The 27484-nt window shown below is 46.6% G+C and overlaps 1 protein-coding gene across 1 annotated transcript in view; it reads right to left on the bottom strand.

Annotated features, from left to right (window-relative positions):
• CEP104 (centrosomal protein 104) overlaps nt 1–27484 on the bottom strand; it is a gene marked incomplete at its 5' end in the record, with an annotated part of 87833 nt that overhangs the window by 6189 nt on the left and 54160 nt on the right. The window contains 2 exon segments of the mRNA XM_073603702.1: nt 8537–8630; nt 23189–23256. Of these exon segments, the coding sequence (XP_073459803.1) occupies nt 8537–8630; nt 23189–23256 (162 nt within the window).

The following is a 27484-nucleotide window of genomic DNA, read 5'->3' as shown; positions in this document are numbered from 1 at the left end:
TTCAGTGTTGTCACATGAAAAGATAGAAGAAAAGATTTACACAAATGTGAGAGGTGTACTTACTTTTGTAAGATAATGATTATTTATATATATATATATATATATATATATATATATATATATATATATATATATATATATATATATATATACATATATACATATACATATATATATATACACACATACACACACATAAAAATAATGAAATAATGTAATAATGTACTTTAATGAATTTTAATGCAAAAAAAAAAAAAAAAAACAATATATAACCCAATCTTTTGGTAAAATATAAAAGATGATGCTACGCCGAGTAAATAGATACCCAACATGTCAAGCTTTAAAATTGCGCACGCTCGTGGAATGACGGCAAACTACGATAGTTAAAAATCTCCATAGGTGACACTTTAAAATTTCTTTACAGGTTACCAGTTTAGAGTTACACAGGAGGTTTAGTCGTAGAATTATTGCTCTCGCTCTAAAATTTGTGGCGATACCTCAGATGTGTGGTACAAACAATGTTTACATATGCGTGCGTGACCTACGTAGGAGATCACCTATTTGGGTACAGTGTTGCATGACCGCGCAATGTGTTGCATGACCGCGCAATTACCAGGTAAAGTAGCGCAATGCATTCCTTGCATTAAAGTAAAAATCATTAAGGCACCAGCATCGCCCCTCACCCCTCTTTACTTACCTGATCCCTCATTGGATCCAGCGCTGTGCACGTCTTCAGCTCTTCTCTCCCCTCACTTCCGGGTCCCGCTGGTTTTGCTGAAGCCAATGGCTCCCTCTGCAGTCAATCAAAGCCAGTGACACGGGAGTGGGGGGCGGGGAGGGGCGGGTGCGTCCGAGTCCTGCTGTCTGTGTCAATACCCCCAGACAGCGAGCCCACACGAGTGTCCCCATAGAAAGCGGCTTTTATGGGGACACTTGGTGGGGAGGAGGAGCCAAGAAGAAAAAGGTTTGGGGCTGCTCTGCAAAACTTCATTACACAGAGCAGGTGAGTATAATCTGTTAATTATAAAAAAAAATTAAAAGTGACAATTCCAAGCGTTTTAACAAAGGGGCAGCCGGATTACAAAGGGAGGGATTTTTCTTTCCCCGGGTTCAGCTTTAATAAGGCGGCGGATGATGAAACTTTGCGCTCACCACACTACATGGAGGTCTCTCAGTTTTAGGTGTAGCCGCACTTTTATCACATTTCATTACTGGTAAGAAATGATCTCTTCATGGGGAGATGGGAGCGATCGATATTTCCTCGGAGATTGTACAGATGCTGATTCATTCTGTAACTCTCTCTGTTGTTGATAACGGAAAGCAGTTTGATCCTGAAAGTAAATCACTTGTAAACAGGCGTTACCGACACAAAAGCCTTCATGTGGTTTGCTGCAGACACATTAGAAAGCCGGCTGAAAACACCCAACAGTTCCAGGAACAGGTCAGAGGGGAGGCTTTGCTGCCAAATTAAAAGCAGAACTCAGTTTTTTCTTCTTTTTAAATGCAACTATTCTGATATTGCAAGTTAAAAATACTGTAGTTAATGGAGCTCAACCACAACAACACCAAGAGGTTCAAAGCGGGGGGGGGGGGGGGGATTTAATTTAAATCATAATTTTTAAAGAGCAACTGTCATCTCTGTCCCACAGCCGCTCCTCCTCTGACCCCGCTGTTGGCTCCCTCCTCTGACCCCGCTGTTGGCTCCCTCCTCTGACCCCGCTGTTGGCTCCCTCCTCTGACCCCGCTGTTGGCTCCCTCCTCTGACCCCGCTGTTGGCTCCCTCCTCTGACCCCGCTGTTGGCTCCCTCCTCTGACCCCGCTGTTGGCTCCCTCCTCTGACCCGCTGTTGGCTCCCTCCTCTGACCCGCTGTTGGCTCCCTCCTCTGACCCGCTGTTGGCTCCCTCCTCTGACCCGCTGTTGGCTCCCTCCTCTGACCCGCTGTTGGCTCCCTCCTCTGACCCGCTGTTGGCTCCCTCCTCTGACCCGCTGTTGGCCCCTCCTCTGACCCGCTGTTGGCTCACCAACAGTCCCATTCACTTTAATGGGAGGGCTGGTGATGCGGGAGTGACACAACAAGGTGAGGGACGTGGCGGCAGCAGGTGATTGGACGCCCGCTAACAGGTGCTGCCATGATGGATTTGAAATGACAGGTGCTCTTTATATGGAAGGACTTATTCTTGCTGGTAGTTGGAATCTTTAATATTTGCAAACAAAATGAAGGTTTCCTATTTAGAATAATAAGCTGTCAGGTTAGTAAGACAGCGATATCACAACCGATTCAATCATACAGTTTGTAGTGTACATAGATTTGCAAAACAATGGGATAAAGGAATATTCCTGAACTTTGGTTTATCTCATTGTTACCGTGAAATTGTGTGAATGCATCAATGCAGTGCATGTTATCTCAGCTTGGATCCATTGAATGAGTTTACCAAAAATGTAAATATTACAGACTATACAGCCTCATGCTACATAAATAAGCTCCATTTCATGCTGAATAAACTAATTATTGTACATTGAATAGAAAAACCTATCTTTAGATTTTTTACTCCAAAAGCACTTAATTAAAATAAAATTTTAATTATAAAAAAAAAAAATCTGATTTTTTTAAATTTTTTTTTAAATCATCGATTTTTATCCACCCTGGTTCAAAGCAGCTGTATGGCTGCAAAAAAAGCGCCACCTACCAGTGCCCACAGTGCCACCCATCAGTGCCTCATTAACAGTGCTGCCCATCAGTGTCACCTACCAGTGCCCAGTGTCACCTACCAGTGCCCATCAGTGTCACCTACCAGTGCCCAGTGTCACCTACCAGTGCCCATCAGTGTCACCTACCAGTGTCCAGTGTCACCTACCAGTGCCCATCAGTGTCACCTACCAGTGCCCATCAGTGTCACCTACCAGTGCCGCCTTATCTGTGCCCATCAGTGCCGCCTTATCTGTGCCCATCAGTGCCGCCTTATCTGTGCCCATCAGTGCCGCCTTATCTGTGCCCATCAGTGCCGCCTTGTGAGTGCATATCAATGAAGGAGAAAAAAAACTATTTGCTAAATTTTATAACAAACTAATAAAAATGATTTTTTTTTTTTCAAAATTTTCCATCTTTTTTTGGTTTGCTTAGCAAAAAATAAAAACCCCACAGCAGTGATTAAATACCACCAAAAGAAAGCTCTATTTGTGGGAAAAAAATGATAAAAATGTCCTATGTGTACAGTGTTGTATGACCGCGTAATTGTCATTCAAAGTGCGTCAGCGCTGAAAGCTGAAAATTGGTCTGGGCAGTAAAGGGTGTTTAAGGTGCCCCCACGGTAAGCAAGTTCTTCTCTTGGGAGACTCCGGGATACATACATACAGCTGTATGACAGCGAGGATACATGGCACTGCCTGTTCAATGGACACGCTGACCATCGGAGGATGGCATCCCCCTATTTTCTATGGTTCGGACCTAAAGCGGGGTTCCCATTTAAAAAAAAAAAAAAAATTAAAAGTCAGCAGTTACAAATACTGCAGCTGCTGATTTTTAATTGGACACTTACCTGTCCCTGGGTCCAGCGATGCGGGGGATTGAAGCCAGGCACCCACTGCGCATGCGCGAGCCACGCCGCACGCCGTCACTGGCCCCGCAATCATCTGGGACCCAGATAATTGACAAGAGGGAGGGGGGAGAGGTGATCTCCCTTCCTGCACCGAGGGAAGTGACATCAGGAGCCCAGGCACCAAAGGAGGCAGATTACGAGGGACCCCCTAGCAACAGGCATTTAGAGGTGAGTAAAAAAAATAATTTTCACCAGATGTTTTTTTTTTTTTTTTTTTTTAAACACGTTACTCATTTTTTTTTGGGATGGAACTCCACTTTAACCCCAAGACGGCTGTAATATCTGTCCTGCACCTAGGACCCGGACGAGGCGGACTTCGGGCGACTGGTGAAGCGGTGAGACGTACTGGACCCATTGAGAGTCACGTATATACAGTACCAACTCACCTGTACTGGTTAGAATCCATTAGCCATCCCCTAGCTACTACCGTCAGGTGGGTATCCAACATACTTTCCTACATTCTAGGGGGGGAGGGGATCCTTTCTTATCAATTCAGTGCCTTATCTACATGGACTGTATATTCAGGGAAATCTACACCTCACATACAAAGTGGGCATTATTCATTTCAATGTGTTGACTCTCGATACTAATTAACATTCAGCTTTGATCATTGAGCGGATTGCCTGCGGTTTCTATGCTTCCTTCCAATCACGATCGATTTAGGACCCAATACAGAGAATTAGCTACGTTTGATATCTGAGGAGGCCGGTCTGTCTATTTGTGGTGGCCACCTGTGTCCTGAGGGGCGAGGGGATTGGGACTTTGAAGCACATAGGTATAAAGGATTCAGTTTATTATATAAATTAACATAAAAACGCATAATCGTGAGTAAATGTACATCCAATACAATTATAATAACCGGTAACCAGTTCAAAGTCCCAATCCCCTCTCCCCTCTTTTTTAACATATAGATAGGGATGGAGGTAATTGACCTTACCAGGTCACCGCCTCATATAAAGTCCCAACTGGCTCTTGAGAGGAGAACTGGGGCCGGGGGCTGGGATGTTTTCAGGAAGCCATGTACAGCCCCGCCCACTGGCCATGATCTGCCTGCACTGCACATAAGAGCGCAGAGACCCAGTGATGACATCACGGAGCCTAAATGTATTGAAAATGGAAAGGCTTTAGGCTATGTTTCCACTATTGCGTCCCCAAAGTCGCGCGATTTTGCTGCGATTTTTTACCGCGATTTTACCGCGACTTTTTACCGCGATTTGAAGCAATGCCTGTATCTATGGACCTCAAGTCGCATCAAAGTGGGACCAAAGTAGTGCAGGGACTACTTTGAAGTCGCTGCGACTTGAAGTCGCACAGATATGAACGGTACTCATTGGAAATCATGGGAAACAATTTGTCATGCGACTTTTCAGTCCCAAGTCGCATAAAAAGTCGCACTAGTGGAAACATAGCCTTAATCAAACATTTCTATTAATATAATGATGGGAGTGAGGGGAGGAGTCAAATATAAGGAAAAAAAAAAAAAAAAAAAAAAGCTTTAAAGTGGTAGTAAAATTTTTTTTTTTTTTTTAATTGCTAACAGACAGGAGATTTATGAAGAGATCCGATCTTCTGTCATAAATGCTTCCTCCTGCCCGTCAGTCGTCATGTACACCGAGTCACGCATGCGCAGTTCAGTGAACATTTATAGCCCCCAATCTGTGCCGCTGTGATGTGACTGCGCAGGAGTGACAGCATTATAGCCTGGCCAATCAAGAAGGTCACGGCACCCCCCCTTCCTGCCCCCAATACCGGCACCACCCCTTCCTGCCCTGCACCCCCCTTCCTGCCCAATACCGGGCACCCCCTTCCTGCCCCCCAATACTGGGCACCCCCCTTCCTGCCCCCCAATACCGGGCACCCCCTTCCTGCCCCCCAATACCGGGCACCCCCCCTTCCTGCCCCCCAATACCGGGCACCCCCTTCCTGCCCCCCAATACCGGGCACCCCGCCTTCCTGCCCCCCAATACTGGGCACCCCCCTTCCTGCCCCCCCCAATACCAGGCACCCCCCCTTCCTGCCCCCCCCCCCAATACCGACACCACCCCTTCCTGCCCCACACCCCCCCTTCCTGCCCAATACCGGGCACCCCCCCAATAACGGCACCACCCCTTCCTGCCCCACACCCCCCCTTCCTGCCCAATACTGGGCACCCCCTTCCTGCCCCCCAATACTGACACCCTCCCCTTCCTGCCCCCCCAATACCGGGCACCCCCCCTTCCTGCCCCCCCCCCAATACCGGGCACCCCCACCCTTTCTGCCCCCCCCAATACCGGGCACTTTACAATTACGCAGTCATGTAACACTGTACTCATATGATATTTTTATCATTTTTTTTTAGACAGATAGAACTTTCTTTTGGTGATATTTAATCACCTCTGGGGGTTTTTTGTTTTTTTGCTAACCAAACAAAAAAAACCTTATACCGTAATTAAAAAAAAAAAGTTTTTGTTTTGGTTATAAAATTTTGCAAATAAATAATTTTTCTTCATAAATTTCGGCCAAAATGTATTCTGCTCCATTTCTTTGGCGAAAATCCCCCAAATCAGTGAATATTATTTATCTGTAGGAAAGTTATAGAGACCACACACTATGGGAGATATATCTGATCAATCGATCAATCCCGATGTACTGACGGCCGATCTCATTTCTTGAGACCCGAAAACGCCAGAACAGTACAAATACCCCCCAAATCACCCCCCCCCCAGTACAAATACCCCCCAAATCACCCTCCCAGTACAAATACCCCCCAAATCACCCTCCCAGTACAAATACCCCCCAAATCACCCCCCAGTACAAATACCCCCCAAATCACCCCCCCCAGTACAAATACCCCCCAAATCACCCCCCCCCCCAGTACAAATATCTCCCCAAATCACCCCCCAGTACAAATACCCCCCAAATCACCCTCCCAGTAGAAATACCCCCCAAATCACCCTCCCAGTACAAATACCCCCCAAATCACCCTCCCAGTACAAATACCCCCCAAATCACCCTCCCAGTACAAATACCCCCCAAATCACCCTCCCAGTACAAATACCCCCCAAATCACCCTCCCAGTACAAATACCCCCCAAATCACCCCTCCAGTACAAATATCTCCCCAAATCACCCCCCAGTACAAATACCCCCCAAATCACCCTCCCAGTACAAATACCCCCCAAATCACCCCCCCAGTACAAATCTCCCCAAATCACCCCCCAGTACAAATACCCCCCAAATCACCCTCCCAGTACAAATACCCCCCAAATCACCCCCCCAGTACAAATACCCCCCAAATCACCCCCCCAGTACAAATACCCCCCAAATCACCCCCCAGTACAAATACCCCCCAAATCACCCCCCCAGTACAAATACCCCCCAAATCACCCCCCAGTACAAATACCGCCCCAAATCACCCCCCCCAGTACAAATACCCCCCAAATCACCCCCCCCCAGTACAAATACCCCCCAAATCACCCCCCCCAGTACAAATACCCCCCAAATCACCCCCCCCCCAGTACAAATATCCCCCAAATCACCCCCCCCCCAGTACAAATACCCCCCAAATCACCCTCCCAGTACAAATACCCCCCAAATCACCCTCCCAGTACAAATACCCCCCAAATCACCCCCCAGTACAAATACCCCCCAAATCACCCCCCCCAGTACAAATACCCCCCAAATCACCCCCCCCCCAGTACAAATATCTCCCCAAATCACCCCCCAGTACAAATACCCCCCAAATCACCCTCCCAGTAGAAATACCCCCCAAATCACCCCCCCAGTACAAATACCCCCCAAATCACCCTCCCAGTACAAATACCCCCCAAATCACCCCCCAGTACAAATACCGCCCCAAATCACCCCCCCCAGTACAAATACCCCCCAAATCACCCCCCAGTACAAATACCCCCCAAATCACCCTCCCAGTACAAATACCCCCCAAATCACCCTCCCAGTACAAATACCCCCCAAATCACCCCCCCAGTACAAATACCCCCCAAATCACCCCCCCAGTACAAATACCCCCCAAATCACCCCCCAGTACAAATACCCCCCAAATCACCCCCCCAGTACAAATACCCCCCAAATCACCCCCCAGTACAAATACCGCCCCAAATCACCCCCCCCAGTACAAATACCCCCCAAATCACCCCCCCCCCCAGTACAAATACCCCCCAAATCACCCCCCCCAGTACAAATACCCCCCAAATCGCCCCTTTTTGGAAAGTAGACAGTCTGAGGTATTTAGTAGGAGGCATGGCGAGTTTTTTGAAGTTTTGTCACAATTGTTTGGAAAATTAAGAAATTAAAAAAAAAAAAATGTTCTTTTCTTCACCATTTTCCATACTTTCCCCAGCACAGTACAGAGTTCTCATATAACGGGTGTGGCGGTGATCAGGGACACTGACTGGTGACAGTATATGAAACAAACAAAAAAAATACATTTTTTTTCAATTTTATTTTTCTTTTATGATTTTTTTTTTTTTTTTTAGCACATTGTGACCAGAGCAATACAAAGTTACCATAGTAACATTTCACTACTCTGGGGAAGTGATAAGGTGATCAGCTGTAAAGATGGGCAGTGATTGGCTGTAACATGTGATTACGGTGACCAATCACAGCTAGCAACACAATTGTATGCAATGAATGATAAGAATCATAGCTATGCATTGTTTACAATTGTCATGTGATCTCCTCTGATAGGTCACAGCAATCACATGGTACCAGCCAAAGGGCCGGTACAAACAGCCAGTGACCGACTGCGCTGCAGCATGGCCACGAGACGCGTTTAGGAAGGATGTCATATGATGTCCATCCAGGACGATGAATGTCCTGCTCAGCTGTCACCTGACAGTAGGCTGGGCGAGAAGTAGTTTGAAATCCCAGAACCTTTATGGCTACCTGCACTCCACAGGTGACCTTTATAATGAGTACCCACAGGAAAGGAAGTCTCCTACCTTGATGTGTTACTTGCTGTGTTCTCTGAAGAGCCAGCGTCCTGCGAGGATTCGCTTTACACCCATCTTTCCCCATGAGGTGGGTTTTCCAGGCCTGCAAAACACAGAACAATATTAGTGGGGTCTCATGTACACAAAGGAACACGGGTGGGAAACATTCATATCAAGGGGCAAAGAAATCACATTTTTAGAAGACAAAAGAGCTTCACAGGCAGGGATTTTTTTTCCAGCAGGAACGCGGGGAACGCAGTTCTGTCACCTCCAGCACTGAACGTATGTAATAGCAAGGGGTGTGCTGGAGGGTCTATCAATGCTGGTTACTGGGGGGTCCATTTTTGTGTGGTGGGTCAAATTGTTGCTGGTGGTGGGTCCATTGTGTTGATGGTGGTGGGTTCATTGTGTTGATGGTGGTGGGTCCATTGTGTTGCTGGTGGTGGGTCCATTGTGTTGCTGGTGGTGGGTCCATTGTGTTGCTGGTGGTGGGTCCATTGTGTTGATGGTGGTGGGTCCATTGTGTTGCTGGTGGTGGGTCCATTGTGTTGCTGGTGGTGGGTCCATTGTGTTGCTGGTGGTGGGTCCATTGTGTTGATGGTGGTGGGTCCATTGTGTTGATGGTGGTGGGTCCATTGTGTTGATGGTGGTGGGTCCATTGTTGCTGGAAGAGATCTACTGTTGAGGAAGGGAGTCTAATGCTGCTGGCTGCTAGAGAGTCTATTGATGCCGGCTGTTGGGAGATCTTTTGCTGCTGGGGTAGTATGTTGTTGTGGGGGTCTATTCTTTTTGGGCTAATCTATTGTTGCTGGGGGGGACGGGGGGATCATGTCTAATGCTGCTGGCTGTGGGGGATCTATTTTACTACTTTACTTGTTATCAATAACAAATTCCATACAAATTACTTAGCACCACAAAATGATACTTGGTTCTGTATTCTCTAAAAGGTGGGTAGGGGGTGGAACCAAGGAATGATGCTCGGAGGTGGGTGGGGGGCGGAGACAAGGAGCGACGCAGATCTGGAGCCAAGACAAAGGGTTTTGTCCATAACCCCCAGTATTTATACAAGACACTCAGTAAAGCAAAGATTGTGTGCAGCCATATACACCGGGGAGGGGAAGAGCATCGGTAGCAGGCAAGCTGAAGGACTCGTGATCTGCAGATCTGCCACAAGTAAAACATCTGTAATGAAAGTGCATTCAAATTTCCCCTAAAATCTAAAACACATCATCTTTTACACCTCCATGACGAAGCCTCAGGGGAAGGGCAAAACACGTCGGAGGCGTGGCTTTTATCCAGGATGAGATGGACTTGAGGGTTTATCTCTCTTCTCATATCGGCATGCATTCAGACGGGACGGGCTCTTTTCAATGCCAGCGTCCTCCTGTGTGGGTCACCAGAAACAGAGCTGGGAACCTAGAGCCGTACCCCAAGTTTTTCTTACATATGGTCACCATTTAGATCATGTTACATCTATACATAGGGTGTAACGTGTGACATGTTTGCAAATGGACCCCCCCCCATCCTTTCTGACAGCGTGGAGGGGGGGGGGGGGGGGTTTCTATTGTGGCAGCTTCAATTTCTCAATGCATACCTGCACAAAATTCAAATCTGTGAATGAGAGAACTACAAGTTCTGTCTGCAGCCATATCAGACGGCTTTGGATTTCTCAATGGAACCCCATTTTTAGTCTGTTGACACCTCCCCCAGAGGTAAGTCCATACCGCTGTACGGAAATAGAGCCGGAGAAAGAATCGTCAGGAGCCCGAGCACTGCACTATCAATCCACTGTGGTTACATTTCTCTGGTGGCTCCTTTGCAAAAACAGCAAAATAATTAAAAAAAAAAAAAAAAAAAAATATATATATATATATATATATATATATATATATATATATATATATATATATATATATATATATATAAAAAAATAAATGCACATTTTTTGCGGAAAATATGGGTGGATTTAAAAAAAAAAAAAAAAAAAAAAAAACCCACGGACTTGGCCTTTAAAGTGGTTTTAAACCGCAAATGGAAAAAAAAAAAAAAATGAGCAAAGCATATCCCTCTATAGTGAGTACTCAATCTAAAGCCCCCAACGAGATTTCCGTTTCCTATCTCCTCCCTCTGCTATCTGCAGAAGTCACTTCTGACAAGTTATCCCAACACTACAGAATCTTGGAAGATGGGCCCGCCCCCCCCATCCAGAAGGCAACTGGCAACCTCTGCTGAGCATGTTTCCCTATGAGACTTTGTAGAGGGGGTGTGTGTCTATTCCCTCCACTCAGGTCCCAGATTACACTCTGTTCTCCTCACTATGCTGTGTGGTGTGGAACATCCGATTCCTGTCCCCTGCCTGCTGGAGCTGAGAAGTAGTCTTTGATCTGTATGTTTTAGAAAGCTGTAGAGAAGAGAAGACTGCAGATAAACAGGTGCAACTTATGTAGGAGACTTGTTTCATCTCTGTGAATTACCTGAGGATAGTCTCTTCACTGGGGATATGTGAGGGTTTCCAACCACTTTCATTGATGGGCTAATGCAAGAATCTGAATGTTCAGCCTTACCAGAGTACAAGGTTACTTACAGATTTATCTACGCTCCTATATTTCGGTCTTCTTATTTCTAAGGATGACATGACAGCTGGGGGGTGCTGTGAGCTCTGACATTTGCTGGGAAGAACTTCCTGAACCCATTCAGATGACTCCTCCTATAACAGAGCTCATACTCCAAGGAGGGTAAACATATCTAAAGCTCCATTTTTTGATAGTGTTATGCATACTTGGGGGCTGGGAAAGGGCAGCTGACAACAGTCAGACCACAGTGGGCCTTTTCTGCTCTGACTCTCAGCTCGGGGCTCTCAAAAGGCCTCTGGGCAGCTTTCCAGCCTATCGTTACCCCTACGAGGAGCTGAGAATACCTGGCCTGCAAAATTATATTTCTGGGATTAGGTGGCCCCAGAAGATCTTGGGATTTATTATTTATTACAGGTACTTCTATAGCGCCGTCAACTTACTCAGCGCTTTGTAGTATATTGAACATTCACACCAGTCCTTCCTCAAGGACCGTACAGTCTAAGGTCCCCAACTCACAGTCATACATACACATACTGGGGCCAATTAACTTACAAGAATATCTTGGGTGTATGGAAGGAAACCCACGCAGGCGCAGAGAGAACATGAAAACTCCAGGCAGGTAGTGCCGTGGTTGTGATTCGAACCAGTGACCCCAGTGCTGCAAGGCAGAAGTGCTAACCACATAGCCACTGTGCTGTAAATGCTAACATCTTGGGATTAAATACAATGTGATGGCCTGGTGTGCACACAGTGTGTTGGCACAAAAAAAAAAAAAAAAAAAAAAAGCGCCCCAAAGCAGATAATTCTGTAACCCCCTCTATGTACAGTGCCATAAAAAAGTATTCATACCCCTTGAAATTTCCCACATATTCTCATGTTACAACCAGAAACGTAAATGTATTTTATTGGGATTTTATGTGATAGACCAACACAAAGTGTCACATAATTGTGAAGTGGAAGGAAAATGATAAATGATACAAATAAATATGTGAAAAGTGTGTGGGGGGGGTACATTTGTATTCAGCCCCCTTTACTCTGATACCCCTAATATCTAGAGGAACCAATTGCCTTCAGGAGTCACCTAATTAGTAAATAGAGTCCACCTGTGTGTCATTTAATATCAGTATAAATACAGCTGTTCTGTGAAGCCCTCAGAGGATTGTTAGAGAACCTTAGTGAACAAACAGCATCATGAAGGCCAAGGAACACACCAGACAGGTCAGGGATAAAGTTGTGGAGAAGTATAAAGCAGGGTCAGGTTATAAAAAAATCTCCCAAGCTTTGATCATCTCACGGAGCTCTGTTCAATCCATCATCGGAAAATGGAAAGAGTATGGCACAACTGCAAACCTACCAAGACATGGCCGTCCACCTAAACTGACCGGCCGGGCAAGGAGAGCATTCATCAGAGAAGAGCCAAGAGGTCCATGGTAACTCTGGAGGAGCTGCAGAGATCCACAGCTCAGGTGGGAGAATCTGTCCACAGGACAACTATTAGTCGTGTTCTCCACAAATCTGCCCTTTATGGAAGAGTGACAAGAAGAAAGACATTGGTGAAAGAAAGTCATAAGAAGTCCTGTTTGTAGTTTGTGAGAAGCCATGTGGAGGACACAGCAAACATGTGGAAGAAGGTGATCTGGTCACATGAGATCAAAATTCAACTTTATGGCCTAAAAGTAAAACGCTATGTGTGGGGAAAACTAACACTGCACATCACCCTGAACACACCATCCCCACCGTGAAACATGGTGGTGGCAGCATCATGTGGTGGGGATGCTTTTCTTCAGCAGGGACAGGGAAGCTGGTCAGAGTTGATGGGAAGATGGATGGGGACAAATACAGGACAATCTTAGAAGAAAACCTGTTACAAAAGACTTGAGACTGGGGCGGAGGTTCACCTTCCAGCAAGACAACGACCCGAAACATCCAGCCAGAGCTACAATGGAATGGTTTAGATCAAAGCATATTCATGTGTTAGAATGGCCCAGTCACAGTCCAGACCTAAATCACATCGAGAATCTGTGGGAAGACTTGAAATGGCAAGACTTGAAATTTGCTGATCACAGATGCTCTCCATCCAGTCTTGAAAGAGCATGAGCTACAGTTGTGCTCATAAGTTTACATACCCTGGCAGAATTAATAGTTTCTTGGCCATTTTTCAGACAATATGAATGATAACACAAAACTTTTCTTTCAGTCATGGTTAGTATTTGGCTGAAGCCATTTATAATCAATCATCTGTGTTTACTCTTTTTATATCATAATCACAACATAAACTACCCAAATGACCCTGATCAAAGGTTTGCACACCCCGGTGATTTTGGCCTGATAACATGCACACAAGTTGACACAAAGGGGTTTGAATGGCTATTAAAAGGGAACCATCCTCACCTGGGATCTGTTTGCTTGTAATTAGTGTGTGTGTATTAAAGGTCAATGGGTTTCTGGACTCCTGACAGACCCTTGCATCTTTCATCCAGTGCTGCACTGACGTTTCTGGATTCTGAGTCATGGGGAAAGCAAAAGAATTGTCAAAGGATCTGCGGGAAAAGGTAGTTGAACTGTATAAAACAGGAAAGAGATATAAAAAGATATCCTAGGAATTGAGAATGCCAATCAGCAGTGTTCAAACTCTAATCAAGAAGTGGAAAATGATGGGCTCTATGGAAACCAAACCACGGTCAGGTAGACCAACTAAAATTTCAGCCACAACTGCCAGGAGAATTGTTCGGGATGCAAAGAAAACCCCACAAAAAACTTCAGGTGAAATACAGGACTCTCTGAAAACATGTGGTGTGGCTGTTTTAAGATGCACAATAAGGAGGCACTTGAAGAAAGATGGGCCGCATGGTCGAGTCGCCAGAAGAAAGATGGGCCGCATGGTCGAGTCACCAGAAGAAAGCCATTACTATGGAAATGCCACAAAGTATCCCACTTACAATACGCCAAACAGCACAGAGACAAGCCTCAAACCTTCTGCCACAAAGTCATTTGGAGTGATGAGACCAAAATTGAGCTTTTTGGCCACAACCATAAACACTACATTTGGAGAGGAGACAACAAGGCCTATGTTGAAAGGTCCGCCATCCCTACTGTGAAACACGGAGGCGGATCGCTGATGTTTTGGGGGATGTGTGATCTACAAAGACACAGGAAATTTGGTCAAAATTGATGGCAAGAGGGATGCAGAATGTTATCAAAAAATACTGGAGGAACATTTCATTCATCAGCCAGGAAGCTACACATGGGACGTACTTGGACATTCCAACATGACAATGATCCAAAACACAAGGCCAAGTCCACCTGTCATTGGCTACAGCAGAATAAAGTGAAGGTTCTGGAGTGGCCATCTCAGTCTCCTGACCTCAAGATCATTGAGCCCCTCTGGGGAGATCTCAAAAGTGCCGTTTATGCAAGACAGCCCAAGAATTTACAGGAACTGGAGGCTTTTTACCAAGAGGAACCATCTGAGAAGATAAAGAGCCTCATCCACAAATACCACAAAAGACTTCAAGCTGTCATTGATGGTAAAGGGGGCAATACACGGTATTACTGGGGTATGTAAACTTTTGATCAGGGTCATTTGGGTAGTTTATGTTGTGATTATGATATAAAAAGAGTAAACACAGCTGATTGATAATAAATGGCTTCAGCCAAACACTAACCATGAGTGAAAGAAAAGTTTTTGTGTTATCATTCATATTCTCTGAAAAATGGCCAAGAAATCAAACTCTGCCAGGGTATGTAAACTTATGAGCACAACTGTATTTTGCAAAGAAGAATGGGCAGAAATGTCCCTCTCTAGATGTGCAAAGCTGGTAGAGACATCCCCAAAAAGACTTGCAGCTGTAGCAGAGGAAGGGGGTTCTACAAAGTATTGACTCCGGGGGGCGCCATACAAATGCCCCTCCCCCCACACTTTTCACATATTTATTTGTATCATTTATCATTTTCCTTCCACTTCACAATTATGTGACACTTTGTGTTGGTCTATCACATAAAATCCCAATAAAATACATTTATGGTTTTGGTTGTAACAAAATGTGGGAAATTTCAAGGGGTATGAATACTTTTTCAAGGCACTGTATTTCTCTGCTAAATTCTAACCCTAGAATGTACTATTGCTTTAATGAAGAGCTGGCACTCAGATCTGGCGGAGTCTGGCTGGGAGTAGTATTCTTATACTGTTATAAGTACAAACTGGGTGGAGGGAGATGACACAATAGTCTCATCTAAACACTCTTAGTACATATAAACACAACCAAGCCCTCTGCTAATAAACCGGGGACCAACGCAGGCGCTGTCCAAACCTCTCATTTACATACTTTGTGATGGTATCTGCTCTGCTATTACTTCAGCACTGCAATTATGATTTCTGTATAAACAAGTAATATTATACAGTTCAATAAGGGACTTTTTCAGATCTGTGTTATAATGGGTACAGACCGGCCATTGCTGATGATTGATTAGGTTCCTTTGCTGTCTACTATGAACCAAACTGGCACAACCCCCATTGGGGGTTCCATTGCTAACATTTGCAAGCTTAGCAGCCGATTCCCCCATCTGACCTGGAAAAGTATGAAGGACGGGGGTTTTGCATGCTTGTGCTGGGTCAGTGATACACCTTCTAGAACTATACCGCCATAGCAGCTAACTCACTTCTATTTGGGATTACGGGAAGGCTACTTGGGGTTTCCTAAGCCCTCTTGGGCTATTTCAACGTCCTTCTGGAAGGCAGCTTTAGCTGCAATACCTACCTTCAGTTCTGAGGTGTATCTGGCAGTACCTCTTTTTCACTGCAAGGTGTCCATAGTCTTCCACGTTATATGGCGCCCAGTGGTATTCAATCCAGAGGTCTGAGGAAGGACTGAGTGCATGGTCTACAGCGCTCTGCACTTAGTGCAATGATATCAGAATAGCTGCTCTGGAAGTGTGATCTCCATTGATTGGAGCCCTGGGTGGGGGGCATGTTGGAGTTTTAGGAGAGGAATGTTGTCCCATTCTTGCCTGATTATTTTTCATTTCAAAATGCGCCAAAATATTTTTAGTCGGTGAAGGGTCTGGACTGCAGGCCAGCCAGTTAAATTCCTGACTCTTCTACTAGGAAGCCATGCTGGTGTCAGAGATGCAGTATGCGGTTTATCATTGTTCTGCTGAAATATGGAAGGCCTTCCCTGAAAAAGACGTTGTCCAGATGGGAGCATATGCTGCTCTAACACCTGCATCTCACTTTCAGCATTGATGGTGCCTGTCCAGATGTGCAAGCTGCCCATTCCATATGCACTAATGCCCCCCCCCCCCCCAAATACCATCAGAGATGCCAGCTTCTGAACTGAGCACATAACAAGCCAGAAGGTCCCTCTCCTCTTTAGTCCGGAGAACACGGTGTCCATGGTTGCCAAAACGAGTGTCAAATTTCGATTCGTCTGACCATAGGACAGTTTTCAACTTTGCTACAGACCATTTTAAATGACCTTTGGCTCAGAGAACAGTTTTCCACTTTGCAACAGACCATTTTAAAAGGAGCTTTGGCCCAGAGAAGATGGCAGTGTTTCTGGATCATGTTCAGATATGGCTTCTTTTTTCCATGATAGATTTACCTTGTACTTTTGGATGACGTGGCGAACTTTGTTCACAGACAGCGACTTCTGGAAGTCTTCCTGAACCCATGCAGTGACGTCCATCACAAATCATGCCTGGTTTTAATGCAGTGCATCCGAGGACCCGAAGATCACAGACATCCACTATTGTGTTTCAGCCTTGTCCCTTCCACACAGAGATTTCTCCAGATTCTCAGAATTTTTGGATATTATATACTGTAGATGATGATAGATTTAAAGTCTTTGCAATTGAGGAGCATTATGAATTTTTTTTCGACAATTTTTAGACACACAGATTGGTGAACCTCTGCCCATCTTTACTTCTGAGACACTCTGACTCTCTAAGGTGCTCTTTTTATACCCAATCATGTTACTGAACTGTTGCCAATGAACCAAATTAGTTGCAAAATGTACTTCCAGGTCCTCCTTGCTGGTACCACTGACTTTGCCGACTTTTTGTGCTCTGCCCCAACTTTTTTGAGATGTGTTGCTGACATAAATTTCACAGTGACCCTATTTTTTTTTTTTCTTAAAATGGTACATTTTCTCACTTTAAAACCTTTGATATGTTTTCTCTTGTGAATAAAATACGGGTTTATGAAATCCGCATTCTATTTCTATGTCGATTTTACAAAGTGTCCTAACTTTTTTGGAATTGGGGTTGTAGAACTGGGTATTTTAACCCTTGCTGCAGCACACAGTACTGTTAGAAGATTAAAAGGGAGCGTACTTTATATTTGAAACTTCAGCCAGACTGCAATACAGTAATAATATAGAAAGTTTCGAGCGGGCTTTATAACACACTTGCCCCAGGGCATGTCTTTGTCTCGGCTTCTAAGGATTTAATTGCTCCATCAGGTATTTGGACCGGCACTGCCCAGCGTCGGCTTACTCTCGGGGTTGGCCAAATAATGACCTTTTCTATCGGTCTTTTCTTCTTAAAATATATTTACAATAAAAGGCTGAAAATGAACCCGCCAACTCTCTGCCAAGGGCCTTCCATTTAATCTTTCTTCTGGAATGAAGTGAAATATCACGTAACAAAAGAAAAGCCCCTCATACTCATTTTCCGTTCCCAATTAAAGAAACGCACAAGACATGAAGGCAGCGCTGGAATTCAAGCGGGGAAGGAGCCGAGCCGAGCACAACATGCCTTTATCTGAAATTATAACTCTGTGTCCTTTAATACAGGTGCCGTGGTGGGATCACTTACCAGAACGTTTTAAAGCTGCTGGAGGAATAAAAGAAATATTGAGCTCCAAAGGGGGGGGCCCAGCGGGTAAACACCCCCGCTCCCCCCCCCCCTATTCATTACAGTAAATTCGAGTTAGCAGCTTGACCAGAGATACATAAATCACTTTAAATATCTTTGCATTGAAACTGAACCATAAAACACAGTCCTGCCATCTTATAACCGTCATTGTGGAATAAAACTTGGCTGGATGAGAGGCGATTACCATACTCGTCTTTTCCTTCATTGTCTTTTTGCTAAAAAAATATAATCTAAATTCATTCCTCTTGTGTCTTTTTCTGGAATCTCGGTGATCTTTATGTTTCTTCCAGATCTGTGCAGTAATCCAGTGGGAGACTTCCTGTAATAAAGACCACTCACTGCTGCTCTCTCTCCTAGTGCAGGGTGGCTGGTCTTCACTCCGCCCCCTCCTAGGGTGGACGGAACCTGCTGGGCCCCTCCAACAGCTCTGCTCTCTCTTCTTGTGCAGGGTGGCTGGTCTGGTCTCCGCCCCCTCGTGTAGTTCATGGAACTTGCTGGGCCCATCCCATAGCTTTGCTCTCTCTTCTTGTGCAGAGTGGCTGGTCTCGTCTCTGCCCCTGTCCTGTAGTTCATGGAACTTTCCGGGCCCCTCCAACAGCTCTGCTCTCTCTTCTTGTGCAGGGTGGCTGGTCTGGTCTCCGCCCCCTTGTGTAGTTCATGAAACTTGCTGGGCTCCTCCCATAGCTCTGCTCTCTCTTCTTGTGCAGGGTGGCTGGTCTCGTCTCTGCCCCTGTCCTGTAGTTCATGGAACTTTCCGGGCCCCTCCAACAGCTCTGCTCTCTCTTCTTGTGCAGGGTGGCTGGTCTTGACCCCACCCCCTCCTGTAGTTCATGGAACTTGCTGGGCCCATCCCATAGCTTTGCTCTCTCTTCTTGTGCAGAGTGGCTGGTCTTGTCTCCGCCCCCTCGTGTAGTTCATGGAACTTTCTGGGCCCCTCCAACAGCTCTGCTCTCTCTTCTTGTGCAGGGTGGCTTGGTCTTTACTCCCCCCCCCTCTCCTGTAGTGGGTGGGGCCTGCTTGACCCCTCCCACAGCTCTGCTTTCTCCTTGTGCAGGTTGACTGGTCTCAACTCCGCCCCCTCCTGTAGTGGATGGAACCTGCTTGGCCCCTCCCATACCTCTGCTTGCTCTCCTTTCTCAGGGTGGCTGGTCTTGACTCCACCCCAACCTGTAGTAGGGAGAACCTACTGGGGCCCCTCCCACAGCTGTGCTCTCTGCAATGTACAGCACAGTGATGATGTCACCACTACATCCAGAAGGTAATATCTGTGATTGCGAAGGCATTAGGTGCATACAGTACATAGAGGATTATTATGGCTATTGGGGAATTTATTTAGAACAGAACTATACTCAGCCCTCTACTATAGCACTGTGTTGTCCTGCAACTCCCCTACCGGCTGCTGAGCTGGTCTTCTTCCAGGTAACGATTTCTGGCCATGTTTATTATCCGGGCCGGGACAACATTACTCTTGCATGTGCATGGGAGTTTGTTTATCTCTGCACATGCTCAGGGCAGTCTACAATGCTGACAGGAAGGTAAAAGGCAGAGGAAGATACATAGCAGGTCTTTTCCACATGAATAAAAAATCTGCCTGTTCTCATTTTTTTATTTTATTACAGTTCCAGTTTAAATCAAAGTTTGTTTGTTTTTTTGCATGGAATTCTGTGTTAAAGTAGAACTCCAACCAGAAACATGGCGGGTCATATCATCGCTGCCAATCTCTGTACACATGCAGCTGTCCAAATGTTCAGGGCGAGTCCTGAATAGGAATGATTCATGGTGTGCGAGATACCTGCCCAGCAGGAGAGTAGAGAGAGAGACACGCAGGAGAGTAGAGAGAGAGACACGCAGGAGAGTAGAGAGAGAGACACGCAGGAGAGTAGAGAGAGAGACACGCAGGAGAGTAGAGAGAGAGAGAGAGACACGCAGGAGAGTAGAGAGAGAGAGAGAGACACGCAGGAGAGTAGAGAGAGAGAGAGACACGCAGGAGAGTAGAGAGAGAGACACGCAGGAGAGTAGAGAGAGAGAGAGAGACACGCAGGAGAGTAGAGAGAGAGAGAGAGAGACACACAGGAGAGTAGAGAGAGAGAGAGAGACACACAGGAGAGTAGAGAGAGAGAGAGAGACACACAGGAGAGTAGAGAGAGAGAGAGAGACACGCAGGAGAGTAGAGAGAGAGACACGCAGGAGAGTAGAGAGAGAGAGACGCAGGAGAGTAGAGAGAGAGACACGCAGGAGAGTAGAGAGAGAGAGACGCAGGAGAGTAGAGAGAGAGAGACACGCAGGAGAGTAGAGAGAGAGAGACACGCAGGAGAGTAGAGAGAGAGAGACACGCAGGAGAGTAGAGAGAGAGACGCGCAGGAGAGTAGAGAGAGAGACGCGCAGGAGAGTAGAGAGAGAGACGCGCAGGAGAGTAGAGAGAGAGACGCGCAGGAGAGTAGAGAGAGAGACGCGCAGGAGAGTAGAGAGAGAGACGCGCAGGAGAGTAGAGAGAGAGACGCGCAGGAGAGTAGAGAGAGAGACGCGCAGGAGAGTAGAGAGAGAGACGCGCAGGAGAGTAGAGAGAGAGACGCGCAGGAGAGTAGAGAGAGAGACGCGCAGGAGAGTAGAGAGAGAGACGCGCAGGAGAGTAGAGAGAGAGACGCGCAGGAGAGAGACGCGCAGGAGAGAGACGCGCAGGAGAGAGACGCGCAGGAGAGTAGAGAGAGAGACGCGCAGGAGAGTAGAGAGAGAGACGCGCAGGAGAGTAGAGAGAGAGACGCGCAGGAGAGTAGAGAGAGAGACGCGCAGGAGAGTAGAGAGAGAGACGCGCAGGAGAGTAGAGAGAGAGACGCGCAGGAGAGTAGAGAGAGAGACGCGCAGGAGAGTAGAGAGAGAGACGCGCAGGAGAGTAGAGAGAGACGCGCAGGAGAGTAGAGAGAGACGCGCAGGAGAGTAGAGAGAGAGACGCGCAGGAGAGTAGAGAGAGAGACGCGCAGGAGAGTAGAGAGAGAGACGCGCAGGAGAGTAGAGAGAGAGACGCGCAGGAGAGTAGAGAGACGCGCAGGAGAGAGACACGCAGGAGAGAGACACGCAGGAGAGAGACACGCAGGAGAGAGACACGCAGGAGAGCAGAGAGAGACACGCAGGAGAGTAGAGAGAGAGAGAGAGAGACACGCAGGAGAGTAGAGAGAGAGAGAGACACGCAGGAGAGTAGAGAGAGAGACACGCAGGAGAGTAGAGAGAGAGAGAGACACGCAGGAGAGTAGAGAGAGAGAGACACGCAGGAGAGTAGAGAGAGAGAGAGAGACACGCAGGAGAGTAGAGAGAGAGAGACACACAGGAGAGTAGAGAGAGAGAGAGAGACACACAGGAGAGTAGAGAGAGACACGCAGGAGAGCAGAGAGAGACACGCAGGAGAGCAGAGAGAGACACGCAGGAGAGCAGAGAGAGACACGCAGGAGAGCAGAGAGAGACACGCAGGAGAGCAGAGAGAGACGCAGGAGAGCAGAGAGAGACGCAGGAGAGCAGAGAGACACGCAGGAGAGTAGAGAGACACGCAGGAGAGTAGAGAGACACGCAGGAGAGCAGAGAGACACGCAGGAGAGCAGAGAGAAACACGCAGGAGAGCAGAGAGAGACACGCAGGAGAGTAGAGAAAGACACGCAGGAGAGCAGAGAGACACGCAGGAGAGCAGAGAGACACGCAGGAGAGCAGAGAGACACGCAGGAGAGCAGAGAGAAACACGCAGGAGAGCAGAGAGAAACACGCAGGAGAGCAGAGAGAGACACGCAGGAGAGCAGAGAGAGACACGCAGGAGAGCAGAGAGAGACACGCAGGAGAGCAGAGAGACACGCAGGAGAGCAGAGAGACACGCAGGAGAGCAGAGAGACACGCAGGAGAGCAGAGAGACACGCAGGAGAGCAGAGAGACACGCAGGAGAGCAGAGAGACACGCAGGAGAGCAGAGAGACACGCAGGAGAGCAGAGAGAAACACGCAGGAGAGCAGAGAGAGACACGCAGGAGAGCAGAGAGAGACACGCAGGAGAGCAGAGAGACACGCAGGAGAGCAGAGAGACACGCAGGAGAGCAGAGAGACACGCAGGAGAGCAGAGAGACACGCAGGAGAGCAGAGAGAGACACGCAGGAGAGCAGAGAGAGACACGCAGGAGAGCAGAGAGAGACACGCAGGAGAGCAGAGAGAGACACGCAGGAGAGCAGAGAGACACGCAGGAGAGCAGAGAGACACGCAGGAGAGTAGAGAGACACGCAGGAGAGTAGAGAGACACGCAGGAGAGCAGAGAGACACGCAGGAGAGTAGAGAGACACGCAGGAGAGTAGAGAGACACGCAGGAGAGCAGAGAGACACGCAGGAGAGCAGAGAGACACGCAGGAGAGTAGAGAGACACGCAGGAGAGTAGAGAGAGACACGCAGGAGAGTAGAGAGAGACACGCAGGAGAGTAGAGAGACACGCAGGAGAGTAGAGAGAAACACGCAGGAGAAACAGGCAGGAGAGTAGAGAGACACGCAGGAGAGTAGAGAGAGACACGCAGGAGAGTAGAGAGACACGCAGGAGAGCAGAGAGACACGCAGGAGAGCAGAGAGACACGCAGGAGAGTAGAGAGACACGCAGGAGAGTAGAGAGACACGCAGGAGAGTAGAGAGACACGCAGGAGAGTAGAGAGAGACACGCAGGAGAGTAGAGAGACACGCAGGAGAGTAGAGAGAAACACGCAGGAGAGTAGAGAGACACGCAGGAGAGTAGAGAGACACGCAGGAGAGTAGAGAGAAACACGCAGGAGAGTAGAGAGACACGCAGGAGAGTAGAGAGAGACACGCAGGAGAGTAGAGAGACACGCAGGAGAGTAGAGAGACACGCAGGAGAGTAGAGAGACACGCAGGAGAGTAGAGAGAAACACGCAGGAGAGTAGAGAGACACGCAGGAGAGTAGAGAGACACGCAGGAGAGTAGAGAGAAACACGCAGGAGAGTAGAGAGACACGCAGGAGAGTAGAGAGAGACACGCAGGAGAGTAGAGAGACACGCAGGAGAGTAGAGAGACACGCAGGAGAGTAGACACACATGAAGGTGTGTGGGGTTTAGGGTGAAAGCGTGTAAATCTGAGCTGAAGCCATCAACTTATTTACAACAATGGATTCAGGAAAGGAGGAGAATACTCTTTTGGTAAAGCAGGAAAGCATTTTAATAATAATAAAAAAAATAATAATAATATTACCTCTTCTCCAGGTAAAAAGTTTTCATGGCACAAAGGACATCGGTTTGCTTCTTTGTCTCCTTTAGCAGCTATAAAAGAAGAACAAAAAGAATGAGCATGTAGAGAATTGCAGTCCCTGTGAAATAATAATAATAGTAGTAGTAGTAGTAGTAGTAGTAGTAATAGTAGTAGTAATAGTAGTAGTAATAGTAGGCGTAGTAGTAGGCGTAGTAGTAGTAGGCGTAGTAGAGGTAGTAGTAGTAGTATAAGTGAAAAGTAGGATTTTTTTGGGCCACGAATATTGTTACACAAAAAAGGACATCACCAAACCTATTGATAAAGCAATCTATCACACAATTTTGAAAATCATAATTAGAGTACACAAGCAGAAGTAATGTGGAACTCCAGGAAGATATTAAAAAAAACTTAAAACATTAAAATAAAAGAATTGGACTTGATTTCAGCTCTTTGTGCAGCAGCATCGGGGGATGGAATGGCAGTATTTGGGTCCAATCAGGGCTGCTGCATTTACACATGGTGACAAGGAACATACTGACAGAGAACAGAGAGATAACCTCACTGTGGGTAGGGAGGTGACCTGTATTGCTTAAAGGAGTTGTAAAGTTTTAGGGTTTTTCACCTCAATACATTCTATGCATTAAGGTGAAAAACCTTTTGTGCTGCAGCTGTCCCCAGAGCCCCCCTTTTTCTTACCTGAACCCGATCGATCCAGCGATGGGGACGAGCACAGCAGCTCCAGCTGGTGTCTCGGCTCCTCATTAGTTGATAGCAGCGGGAGCCATTGGCATGGGAATGCCGTGACATGGGAGCCGGGGGCGGGGCCGAGTCCTGCTGTCTGTGTCAATGGAGGCAGCAGCTCCTGATTGACTGAGACACAGCAGCGGTGCCATTGGATGCTGCTGTCAATCAAAGTCAGCTAGCCAATCAGGAGAGAGCGGGCAGGGCCAGGTCGTGGGAAACTGAACAGGAGGGAGGGGCCAGGAGCGCAGAAGAGGGATCCAAGAAGAGGAGGATCTGGGCTGCTCTGTGCAAATCCACTGCAACAGAGCAGATAAGTATAACATGTTTGTTACAAGCACTTGAATTGTACAAAAGATGTCCACCCTTCCACCAATGAAAAGGAAATAAAGTATGCTGGGAATGGGAAGGGTTATCCTGGGCTGACCTATATTTTTTTTTCCAGTGTCCAACCTTCCTGTAGGCAGCAGTATAACCCAAAGGTTGAAGAAATCCAGTGTCCCTCAATGGACTCCAAAAATATGTTTGGACTTTCTCTTTAAGACACATCCCCTTACTGTTCACAAACTGGGTTTCCAAAAACCAACAAAGGCTGGCCTCTGAAATCCAGGGAGCAACGCAGCTGGTGGAGGTCGATTGTGTAAGTGGACGCACCCAGACCACTGTGGATTCAGTCACTGTAAAGTTGGAAGGACTTGGAATGATGTCCATTTGACTGCAACGAGATGAGGAAACTCTTAGAGAAGAGTGTGCGAGACACGCCTGTGATCATTGTATGGCTGGTGGAAGGGTGCCAGGGTGTGGGGGCACGCTCTCCTGCCAGCTGAAGGCACACTTCTAACTGCTGGCTTTCTTTATTCAGGACTCGTTTTTATGGCTCTCACTGCAGACAAGATGAAAACGGCCCCAGAGATGGTGGAACAAGCCGACCTGCCATGCACAATTATACCAACATGGCAGACAATAAAGCTGCGGTATTGTGGTGGCAGATTCATCCCGGGTCATCATGAGAAGCACTGGGCATGAGGTGTCAACCCTGGATGAAGAGGTAAGTGACTGTGTCACACGTGGTCAGATTCCACGGCCTACTTCTCCAGTGCCGATTCACAAATTAAAACCTCGAGGTTTCAGTCACTTCAATTTTTTTTTCTAAACCTTCATGGACAAAATGATCATAACAGACCTGCTATAGCAATACAAAATAACATTAAGGCCATGTAATCATATAAAAAGGGAATAAAGTCCCAAATAAAGGAGTGCTAGTACAGTTGTATACAAAACAGGCTCTCCACTTCTCAGTGCCTCCGGTGTTCCCAGACAGACACTCACCACAAGATGTTGACTTACTATTGCTAGTCAGGTCAGTAGCGCTTGTGTTTGGGGAAATACCTCCAAGTCTCCAATGGCTTGTTCCTAAGAGTCCTTCTCAGATGCTGTACTCGTCATGCATGCAAATAAAATACCAGGGGGGGGTCTCAGAGTGTAAAACCGTTAGATTTTAATAAAACACGCACAGAAATTTTGTAAAAAATTCACACTCATGTGGAGGTGCATATAAGAACCAGAACCGGGTATGTAAGGCTTGCAAAGGGAGGGGAAAAAAATGGGCGTGACTGTGCATGCGCAGAAAACCAGCATGTGCTCCAAAAGGAGGGTATGTCATCACCGGAAATGACGTCAGCATGTAGACCACACCTCGACCGGTTTCGTCCTGATTGGACATCTTCAGGAAGTTCTTTTGTCCAATCAGGACGAAACCGATCTTATACGCACCTGCACGTGAGTGTGAATTTTTTACAATATTTCCTATGGGTCCTTCTCAGATGGTGTACTCATCATGCATGCAAATAAAATACCAGGGGGGTCTCAGAGTGTAAAACCGTTCAATTTTATTAAAACACATACAGAAATATTGTAAAAAATTCACACTCATGTGTAGGTGCGTATAAGAACCAGCACCGGGTATGTAAGGCTTGCAAAGGGAGGGGAAAAAATGGGCGTGGCTGTGCATGCGTAGAAAACCAGCATGCGCTCCAATAGGAGGGTATGACATCACCGGAAATTCCATCATCTTGTAGACCACACCTCAATCGGTTTCGTTCTGATTGGACGAAAGAACTTTCTGAAGATGTCCAATCAGGATGAAACCGGTCGAGGCGTAGTCTACATGCTGACGTCATTTCCGGCGATGTAATACCCTGCTATTGGAGTGCATGCTGGCTTTCTACACATGCACAGCCACGCCCATTTCCCTTCCCCCCTTTGCAAGCCATACATACCCTGTTCAGGTTCTTATACGCACCTACACATGTGAGTGTGAATTTTTTTACAATATTTCTGTATGTGTTTTAATAAAATCTTACGGTTTTACACTCTCAGACCCCCTGGTATTTTATTTGCATGCATGACGAGTGCACCATCTGAGGAGGACTCTTAGGAACAATCCATTGGAGATTTAGGGGTATAGCCCCAAACACAAGCGCTACTGACCTGACTAGCAATAGTAAGTCAACATCTTGTGGTAAGTGTCTGTCTGGGAACAGCGGAGGCACTGAGAAGAAGTGGAGCGACTGTTTTTTATACAACTGCATGAGAACTCATTTGGGACTTTTTATTCCCTGTTTATATGATTACTTAATGTTATTTTGTATTGCTATAGCAGGTCTGTTATGTTCAAGCTTTACATTTTGTCTATGAAGGTTTCAAGCAGTGCAGTTTATCCATGAAATTATCTTTTGTACTCAGAGTTTTGATTATATAGCACTTACTTTAAACCCGCAGCAGCCAAATTCACAGGAATTATTAATTTACACATTTTATGCACTTTTTCTGGACGGAAGATCTTCTTAGTTTCCCTTGCATAGTGATGACATGAAGGCCTCATGGACAATTAACTGTAGGAGACGGTCCTGGCGCTTGCTGGACTTTCTGGGGCACCCTAAAGCCTTCTTCACAACAATTGAACCTCTCTCCTTGAATCTCCTTGAAGTTCTTAATCAACGGATAAATGGCTGATTTTGGTGCAATCTTAGTGGCAGCAATATCATTGCCTGTGAATCCCTTTTTGTGTAAAGCAATGATGACGGCACGTGTTTCCTTGCAGGTAACCATGGTTAACAGAGGAAGAACAATGATTTCAAGCACCACCCTCCTTTTTAAAGCTTCCAGTCTGTTATTCGAACTCAAATCCCCATTACAGAGTGATTTCCAGCCTTGTGCTCCTCAACACTGGCACCAGTGTTACCGAGAGAATCACTGGCATGATGTCAGCTGGTCCTTTTGTGGAAGGGGTTAAATGCAGTGGAAATGTTTTTTTTTGGGGATTAGGTTCATTTTCATGGCAAAGAAAGACTTTGCAATTAATTGCAATTCATCTGATCGCTCGTTAATAACATTGCAGAGTGTATGCAAATTGGCATCATAAAAACTGAGGCAGCGGACTTTGTGAAAAATAATATTTGTGTCATTCTCAAAACTTTTGTGCCACGGCTGTAGAGACAGGGCCACTTGAATTTATTGTAAACCTTAATACATTAGGAAGCCTCCTACAGGGAACAG

Source organism: Aquarana catesbeiana, linkage group LG10 (genome assembly GCF_042186555.1).
Source record: "Aquarana catesbeiana isolate 2022-GZ linkage group LG10, ASM4218655v1, whole genome shotgun sequence".
Taxonomy (NCBI): domain Eukaryota; kingdom Metazoa; phylum Chordata; class Amphibia; order Anura; family Ranidae; genus Aquarana; species Aquarana catesbeiana.
This window is presented reverse-complemented; position numbering and strand designations above follow the sequence as displayed.